Genomic DNA, 9,970 nt, shown 5'->3' with positions numbered 1-9,970 from the left:
ACCACCACCACCACCACAAGAAGCTCTAGAACACATGAACTCAACTCCATGTTGTTTGCAATATCCAAATGTTTTTCATTTTGGAAAAACAAAACTCAAACTGATGCAGTAATGTGGATCAACAAGTTTCTCTAAAACGGACTTCATTCTTGGCTCAAGTAAAAGCCCCATTCACTGTTCAAAGTGGATTAGTCACAGTTTGTAAAAGTCCGACAAAAGAAGTATGTCTCGTCCGCTCTGCAAGGGCGGAAGGTCATTTGATGGTTGCTGGACAGAAACCTTACAAAAGGAAGGATTATTGAGTCAGCTTTAGAAGGGCTTTGTAGCAGTTTATAAAGCCGCTTCACACAGGCCACGCCCAACTGAGGGCGGAGCGCTCCGCCTTAGCGTTTCTGTTTGCGGTTTTTGTTGACGCAGGTCTCTTGGACCTCCGCGCGGCCCGTCTCAGGGTGCCAGCGGAGGGCTGAAGGCTGACGTGTCTGCCGTTTCCCGGTGTCGCGGAGAGCGGAGCAGTGATGGCGGACGCCTGGGAGGAGATCCGGCGGCTGGCGGCTGACTTCCAGCGGGCGCAGTTTGCTGAGTCCACGCAAAGGTACTGGTTACCTGCGGTGTGGAGCCAGCTTGGGCCCGGACGCTTGCCCCGTTCCCGCACTGCCTGCTGGGTATCGGTGGGCGGCTGTCAGTAAAAGTGCTCGCTGCTGCCCGGCCTAGAGCAAGCTTGCAAAGACGCCAGTGCAGCGCGCAGCAAGTAGCCTTTCCCTCCTCTAAATCCTTTTTACCTGCGACCACAGGTCTAAGACAGACCCACTCGCCATCTGTCATTTTTAGGAACTCCCGGACACTGACTTTTCTACACTTCAGAAACCTTTGGGGGAGTGGCCAAAATCTACGCCTATGATTACAGATCACATTTAGAAGGCGAATAGACTTTTGCTCCTTGTAAACGAGTTCTTGTAGTATTTTATTTCTTCCGGACCTAAAAACACCACTTCGTTGATGCTGTTCTATAACATTGAGAGCTACAGACATACATACACCCTCACAACAAACAAAACCAAAGAAACCAAATCTAGTGCAAGTTAACTGCGTGGCTGAGTCAGATGTCCTGTCTGTCCACCAACTACCATACCAGTAAGGTCCCGTGTTTTTTTTTTTTTTTTTTTTTTTTTTTTTTTTGGAGCTGGGGACGGTCCCGTGTTTTTTAAGAAAAGTTTTGTTTTCAACTGAAAATGTTGATATTTGAAGGCCGGACTAGAAGAGAACATCTTTAGATACAGTGATGTGTGTGAACTAAGTAAATAATTCAAGGGAATGTAAACTTGCTTACTCTCGAGGTTTTTTTTTTTTTTTTTTTATTACTCAACCAGTATTATTATACTAATAAAGGACGGATTTTGTAATGTAGAAGCTACTCAGAATTTTGTTTTCAAATACTTTTGTGTGGAACATATCAAGTACACTCTTAAACTTATGCCTTCTCGCAGGCTGTCAGAGCGGAACTGCATTGAGATTGTGAATAAATTGATCTCTCAGAAACAGCTGGAAGTAGTTCATACGCTTGATGGGAAGGAATATATCACTCCAGCCCAGATCAGTAAAGAAATGAGAGATGAGCTACATGTCCGAGGTGGTAAGTAATTCCTCAGTGGGCTGCTTTGTCTTTACTGGATGTTTGAAGGAAATACACTAAAATCATAAGTAAATAATTACTTGGGGCTTATAAAGCATTCTCCTCAATTGCTCCTTTTTCTTTCCTCCTTGTGTTGGACCCAGGGCACATACTAGGCAAATACTACCACAAGCTGTAACCCTTCTCAACTGATAACTTGATGATAATCAACCTACACAGGTTTAGGCAGTCACCCTTTGTATGTATATATGAACGTGATCTTACAGGTTCATGCAAACATGATCTTAACTCTTGCCACTTAACAAATACCATGTGTTTGTTGGGTTGAATTAAATATAGGTGTATGTATGTGTGTGTATGTATATATAATATATATGTATGTGTGTGTGTATATATATATATATAATGTATATGTATGTACATTAATTTACTTCATGACCCAGGGGTGAGTACCTAGCCGCCAGTGATCAGGTAGTTAATTATAAAAGAGTAATAGAGATTTCATAAGATTTTAAAATATTTAATCTTAAATATTAAAGCTGCATTAAAAATTAAATTTAAAAAACTAATTAAAAAGCAACTTTGTAAATTGATGTACTACTGCCTGAGACCCATCGTATTATGAAGTATAGTTAGTACCATCAAACACAAAATACTGTTTTGCTTTTTATTTTAGAAATTTGAGCACATGGTGTTAAGCAGATTGAGCACAGTTTGATTTAATCAGAAACAACTCATCACTAGATACTGGGTATAGCCTTGGTGTCTTCTTTCTCTCTGCAGTAGTGCTAATAAAATGTGAGCTGTGATTTACAATATTTGCAGTATTTAACAGATTCTCTTTTGCTGATAGACATTCTTTTTAGTTTCATGAAATGGGAAATCATCTTAATTAGTGGCAGGTGTTTTCTCTGGTCATTTTAGCCAAACTGACTTGTGAGAAGAATTGAATGCCTCCTATAGGTTTGTCTACATTGTATCCATTGATGTTCACAATTAGTCTGATGTGATACAATCAGCTTTGAAAACAGTATTGCCTGTTTCTTTAACCATGAAGATTGATGGGCTAGTAATCTGTATCTAAGTCCATTAGTTATCTACGTCTATGCCCTTTGTAGAAGGACTTATAGTGATCAACACTGTCCGTTAGAATTGAAGCTGTTCAGCTGAACTAACATGTAACGTAAATCCTCTCTTTTGTTCAAAGGTCGAGTAAACATTGTCGACTTACAACAGGTAAATTTATAAAACTTATGCTTTGATTTCTTAAAGCTTTCTTAATTTATAAATACTATGGATTTGTTGAGTTCCTTTACACACGTCTTAGTTAGTTTCCATTGCTAAGAAGACACCATGACCAAGACAACTCCTATAAGGGACATCTTTTAATTGGGGCTGGCTTACAGGTTGAGAGGTCAGTCCACCAGACAGGCATGGTACTACTGGAAGAGCTGAGAGTTCTACATCTTTGTTCTGAAGGCAAACAAGAGAAGACTGGCGTCCTCAGGCAGTTAGAAGGAAGTTCTTTTCCCACCCCCACAGTAACACACTTCCTCTAACAAATATAATATATAATATAATACATACATGTAATGTATATACATACACGTACACACACACTGTACATGCAGACACACACACACACACACACACACACACACACACACACACAGAGATTGTTTCACTCTGTGGCCCCGTTTCACCTTGCCTAGAACTGGCTATGTAGACCACACTGGCCTCAAACTTGTAGTGGTTCTTCTGCATGTTGGGATTATAGGTGTTTGCCATGATATTCAGATATCAATATTTTAAAGTAATTTCAAATTTATCTAAGAATGATATATAAAGAATGTATAAATAATATATATCTACAATATATATAAAATATATTTTTTATTGTCAAGGTATGATCTCAAATTTTAAAACTAGTGGAAACTTTTTGTAATCTCTGTGTAATTCTAGGTTATTAACGTGGACCTGACTCATATTGAAAATAGAGTCGGCGACATTATTAAGTCAGAGAAGCATGTGCAGATGGTACTGGGACAGCTGGTCGATGAGTAAGTAACTACTTGGAGGTGCTTTCTTTCCTCCTTTCAAATGCTTTAGGCCAGGTGAGGCCAACCTGGCTTTCGTTTAGAGATCAGGTCATAGAGACATTCATTATAAAAACTATTCTATTTTAAAAGTAAGTGCTAATTATGAGGAGTACATATTCATTTCTTATTAAAACAGTATAAAATTTTAACTTATTATTCATTGTGAATTAACCGAACCCAAAGCAAATATGTTCTAGAAATAATGTGAAATGACTATAAAATTTCTGTTGGCCCAAAGGAAAAAAACACTGCCATTTGATTGACCTTACATTTAGTTATATCCATGAGCAAAAAAATAAGGTTTAGAGTCTGAGCAGGGAGCTTCTTCACCTCCATTAGCTGGGGGCCTATGATACCCTAGCAGAAAAGCAGGAAAGGGAGAGATACAGAAGGAAAACGTGTTTAATTAAAACAAGAACTTCTTTTTCCACATTAGGAACTATCTGGATCGGTTATCAGAAGAGGTGAATGATAAATTGCAAGAAAGTGGTCAAGTAACTGTCTCAGAGCTATGTAAAACCTATGACCTTCCTGGGGATTTTCTGACACAGGTGCTTTTTTTTTTTTTTTTTTTTTTTTTTTCTTAATAATGTAAAGAATTTTAAAGAATCTGGTAGGGGTCAGGATCAGGTGGTTTTATATAAGGTCTGGATATAACTCAGAGCCATGTATTTTGGGGGCGTAACCTATTTGATGGCTCTGAAAAGACTGTTCAAAGTGATTATAGTCAGTCATCCAAGCCCCGGGGTTCCAGCTTCCTAAGACTGCCTTGATGCCATAGACGCTCAAGTCCGTAAATGTGTAGATTTCCTTAGTACTTACCTTATCTGCTGTTTATAACGTAGCCAGGATATATACAGCTTTGGTATAATTGCTAAGAATTATAACAGAGGGCGTAAAGATTAGGGATGCCACTCAGTATTTTGCAGTGTAAAACACCTCCAGCAAAGAACTTTCTTATCGAAATGTCAGTAGAAGCATTATTTTTGCTGCCATATTTTTCCTCCTCTGAGCTGTAGCTATGTCAGAAGAACAAGGAATCTCACATATTCCCTCACTGAGGTATTTATGCTGTTACTAAAGATCTCATGACTGAAGTGTAATAACAGTGTTAGCTAAGAACTGAGGCTATACGTGGTCTGTGTTTTTAAAGTAGTTTGTTATCTCACAGTCATAGATATCCGTGTGGCCAGTGGGAAACCCGTAGGCTTTAGTAACACACACACCTGGATTTGAGTTCTGTCAATGTGACTTCATAGTTACCTGACATTAAGAAGTGTTGTTTCATCTGTATGTTGTTTCCGGTGCTGGATCTTTTGAGAAGGAATAACAGTGTCCTTTGCATAAATATCAGTACATTACCTAATGAAAGGTTAGCCCAGTGGCAGCACTCTAGGAGCAGTAGTTTGTTTTTAATTTACTGAAATAAGAAAACAGCCAAATCTCATTCTAACTACTGTCTTTGTTACTATACTATTGCTGTGATAGACACCATGACCGAAGTAACTCTTAAAAGAAAAGCATTTAATTGTTTCAGAGAATTAGTTCATTGTCATCATGGCAGTAGGTGTGCAGGCAGGCAGGGGACTGAGAGTTTTATTGATTGTCAACAGGTTAAGAGAGAAAGAGAGAGACAGACAGACAGACTGACAGACAGATATTGGGCTTGGGCTTTTGAAATCTCAAAGCCCCAGTAACATGCCTCCTCCAACAAGGCCACACCTCCTAATTCTTCCCAAACAGTTCCTTTGATGGGAACCAAGCATTCAAACAAAGGAGCTGTGGGGTCCATTGTCATTCACAGACTCACCACTGTCCTTCACCTTAAGGAAATCTGACTTTAGAAAGTTACCAAACCGCAATTACAGGAGACCAGTGTGTAGTGTAGACTTATTCACTCACCTATATTACTAGAATAAGCTTTCCTGGTGGTAAAACACAATTAGTACACAATTTAGAAAATATAAATGTCTTACAAAGCATCTTAGGGCTCTAAATCCTATTTTACTTGAGTAACTATAAATCATAGAAAGTCAGTTTAGAAAAAGTAAGGCTTACACCAAGAGTTTCTAGTTCTGTTGTTTGAATGTCACAGACGTGTTCCTCAAAGCTTATTACATTTTTCTTTATTGTAAATTTATCAAACCAACTTGAATACATCTTTGAGTCAGGGAGGGAGGTATGGAATGTGTCCAGACCTGTTTCACAGGGACTTGTTCAGATGTCATATCGCTGAGAAAAATTAGATTCTACCTCAAATTTGAAAGCCAGTCAAGAAGCCAGATAATCTGCCAGTTTAAATCAGGAAAAAGTCTTGTTACTGTTAGAGAAATAATTTTTCAGGACTTAAATTTCCCTTAGTTGCAAAATCATGGAGTAACTGATTTCTGTAGTATCCAAAGGTGCAAATAGAGTCCTAAGACAGATCCATCATTTTTATTTTCCTTTACAAATAAGGTTTGTAAGAAAGGGATATTATTGTGGTTAAGCCTCTATCAATTAACTAATAATAATAATCAATAATTATTATTATTATAGATAATCCTTTAATAATTTGGTATGTTTCTTGACTCTGCTGTGAGACAATAAAGCTTTCTAGATATTAATACATCATCTTAGTTTAGTTATCATGTAATTTGTGCAGTTGAATTTCTGTCACAGTACATACCATGAATTGAGTAGGATTGTACAAATGCACATTTTAATTTTGTTACTTCAGATTAATAAAAATTGACCTCTTATTCCCAGGCATTAACTCAGCGACTTGGCCGAATTATCAATGGCCATCTTGACCTTGATAACAGAGGAGTGATTTTCACTGAGGCCTTTGTGGCTCGCCATAAAGCACGCATTCGTGGACTCTTCAGTGCTATTACCCGGTAAACATGTTTCCAAGGATATGTAGAAACTTACACATTTATTTAACACGATTTGCAATTTTCCTAGTAGCTGAATCTTTTTTAAGCAAAATCTCTTTGAGCGTCCGAGTTTATTAAACAGGCAGAAGGAGAGTGTCTCTGGAATGGGACTATAAGACCAAGTGCCAAACCTCAGCCTGTCTCCCCACATTACCCTCCTTTTCCTGCTCCAATAAGTTTTGTCCTATTCAGAAAGCAGTTTAAAATCTGATGCTGGGATCACTTCAAAAAAGTCATCTTGAAATCATGGAAAGACCATGCAGTTACTAAAATAGAAGTTTGGGTCCATTGTTACATTACACAGTAGCCCCGTGATGTGGGGCTGTTAAGTCAGTAGCCTAACTTACGTGGCGTTTAGATGGCACTACTTTTAGGATCCTTTTTATTAAAAGTGCACAGTGTTAATAGCAGTGTTACTTTAGACAAGGACATTTCAAAACCAAGTGTATAGTCGGTTTAGATTTATTAAAATATAGAATTTAGAAAGCCTACATTTTTAGTTATGTCTTCACCTTCACATCAGATTCTGTCGAGTAGCTTTGTGTTCTATCAACTTTTGAGATGCCAAGATTTTCATTTCAAACACCTCTCAGGATTTCATATTCCACTCCCTCTAATATCTGTGAATGTGTTTAGATCAGTGTCTACATTCACTGTTCATTTTCTTACCCTCTGTCCCCTCCCAGGCCACTAGTCTGGTTTCTCCTGCTTACAGTGTCAGTATCACGAATCTAATGTCTATTTTCTATCCTGTTGTACTTGTCTTTACGTCAGCCTTTAACTGCACACACGTCTTTCAGATAGGGAAGCTGTAGTCATGTAGCCACAGAGTGCATTTATTCAATACTGAACACATGCAAGGCAAGAGGAGAACTGAAAGGTTTGAAGAGGAAGCTTGTAGTCTGGTGGAACAATTTTTTTTTCTTTTTCTTAAATAATTTGAAATTTATAGATTAGAGAGTTTTTCTATGACCAATATCGAAGTTGCTTAAATTTTACCACAGATAGTTTCATCTGTGTTTCCTACAGAAAGCATTATTCTGTATAATATAATCCAGACTCACAGTCAGAACATTGGCATGGATGCATGCACTCGTGTAGTCTTTGGATCCATCGATGTGCACATTGCTCTGCACTGCCCTTTTGCCCTTTCAGGTTCAGTTCAGAGTCACGCATTTCATTGAATGGTGAAAGGGTTTTGTTCACCTTTAGTCTGGAACATTTGCTTAGTCTTTCTCAGACTTCCTGATACCAATATTTTAAAGGTCACAGATCAGATATTCTTTAAAATGTTAACTTCTCTTGTCTGCTGTCTGCTTGATGGTGCATGTGAGTGTCAGTGTTTACATTGGCCATCATTGGCAGGGACACACAGAAGGGACACTTTATCTTCTAATTAAATCTTAGCAGATGATACACAATTAGATTTTTTCAATTACTGATGAACATGTTATATTTACTTAACATATATCTGATGAAATTCTTGTAAAGCTGTTTTCTTTGTAAAACAAAACAACAAACAAACAGTCACGTACAGGGATGAAATTTTAGGACCATGTATCCCATTCCTCCTCAGACTTATAGTTTGTTTATTTGTTTTTATCACTGGGGACCTAGTGTTCCCTAAGTTTTTTTATTTGACTTTAGGATGTTATACGTTACATTCTCCGATCACCGTTGATTTTACTAGAAGATGGCCCTAAGGCTGGCTTTGACCTGGCATGACCCTATCATTCCTCTGTGGTATACTTTTTTACAGATATGACAAAATGTTTTCGGTTCAGTTCATAGTTCCCCGTCTAGCCGTTTCTCCAAGACCACCTGATTTCTTCTTTTGGAGCATATCTGGGTACTTAGATGCTTCTCACACTATCAGATTCTCACTGTTCCTTGGCCCTTTTGATAAAGAGGAGAGAACACACTGACACAGAACCATGCATGTTCTGTGGCTTTAATTGTAAACATACACAGCAAAACCATGTATTCAGACTGATAGCTCCAACTCAAACAAATACTAAACTTCACTTCATTCTTATTTTCTTTTTCTTTCTATTTTTCATTTCCTGTATTTGTAATTCTCTTCTTCAACCATGGGAGACTGAGCAATGATGACCTGTAACATGTTTATTTATATCATTAACTCCCATCATGTACCTGACTTCTTGTTGCTGCTATAGTTTCTTCCATGTACTCTCTCCTCCTTGGTTCTGACCACCCATATGCAGTCTCCCTCCAAACACAAGGAAGTGTTGATCTTTAGGGAGAGCAGAACCGGGAAGCTGATTGGTAGCAATAAATAGAGGGAGACAGGTTTGAAACTTTTGTGCCCTTTGAATTTTTAGTCAAAAACTAAAAATACTTTTCTGTTAATATATTTGCCCTTTATATTTTGCTGATTACTGTAGCAAGTATAAATTTTGTCATGATCAGCAGTTTTGTTTTATTTCCTTTCATAGTAGCTCTGAGCTACTGTGTAGAAATACTGTCAACTGCAGAGTAAAGCTGAATATATATATAGATAGATAGATAGATAGATAGATAGATAGATAGATAGATAGATAGATAGATAGATATATAAATAAAATAGCTGGAAACTTAGGAACCACTTCTCTTTTCTGGTCTGAAGCCCTGTGCATCCACGAGGTCATATTGGCAGCTGTACAGGTAGCTAAATGATCAGGAAGTAAATACTGAGATGAGTGAGATATGCAGGAACGCTAGACCAACATTCGTTCTGTTCCAAACTGAAACACAAAGTCATGAACCAAAAACCTTAGAAATTCTAAGTACATTTGTTGAATATGCACAGTGAGGAATACCTAAGAGTTCCAAGGTGTGGTCCTTTAAGGTGGAATCCTTTAAGGAAGGACTGCTTTTAGGTTTCTTAGCAGGAGGAGAAACACACAGAATAACATGTAAGAAGGCTGTGATGATTACTGTAAGATTAACAGAGATGACACAATTCACAGCATAGTGGAATCTGATTCAAACAATTTAAAAAAGCAAATGGATCTACATGAAATTTTGTTAAATAGTTTAGTCAAAATTCTCCAAACACAGGAGGAGCTCTAAGTATTTCATTTATATTTTTAAATGAGTGGTTCTATTTTTATCAAGTTTCTTAAATGATTTAAAAGAAAATAAAGTTGTGGCATTCTAAATAATCGGTAAGGCATTAAAAAGTTGGAATTGGTTAAAGGACTGAGTATGCATAAAAATAGAAGCTGATTGAAGAACAGGTGATGAATTAAGGTAACTAGAAACAGAATCTTACTTTAAAACCATAGGCAGTGAAAAGTAAAGGCCTGTGGAGATGGCCCCGT

General features: G+C 37.7%; 1 protein-coding gene across 1 annotated transcript in view; it reads left to right on the top strand.

The window, feature by feature from the left end:
- The first annotated feature begins 431 nt into the window (after positions 1-431).
- Positions 432-9,970, top strand: part of Ufl1 (UFM1 specific ligase 1) — a 33,085-nt gene continuing 23,546 nt past the window's right edge. Inside the window, exons 1-6 of the mRNA XM_032907031.1 lie at positions 432-592; positions 1,485-1,630; positions 2,838-2,866; positions 3,593-3,690; positions 4,166-4,280; positions 6,478-6,608. Coding sequence (XP_032762922.1) covers positions 516-592; positions 1,485-1,630; positions 2,838-2,866; positions 3,593-3,690; positions 4,166-4,280; positions 6,478-6,608 — 596 coding nt within the window. The 5' untranslated portion in view covers positions 432-515. The remainder of the gene's footprint in view (positions 593-1,484; positions 1,631-2,837; positions 2,867-3,592; positions 3,691-4,165; positions 4,281-6,477; positions 6,609-9,970) is intronic.

The sequence above is a fragment of the Rattus rattus genome, chromosome 1 (genome assembly GCF_011064425.1).
Source record: "Rattus rattus isolate New Zealand chromosome 1, Rrattus_CSIRO_v1, whole genome shotgun sequence".
Classification (NCBI taxonomy): Eukaryota; Metazoa; Chordata; class Mammalia; order Rodentia; family Muridae; genus Rattus; species Rattus rattus.
This window is presented reverse-complemented; position numbering and strand designations above follow the sequence as displayed.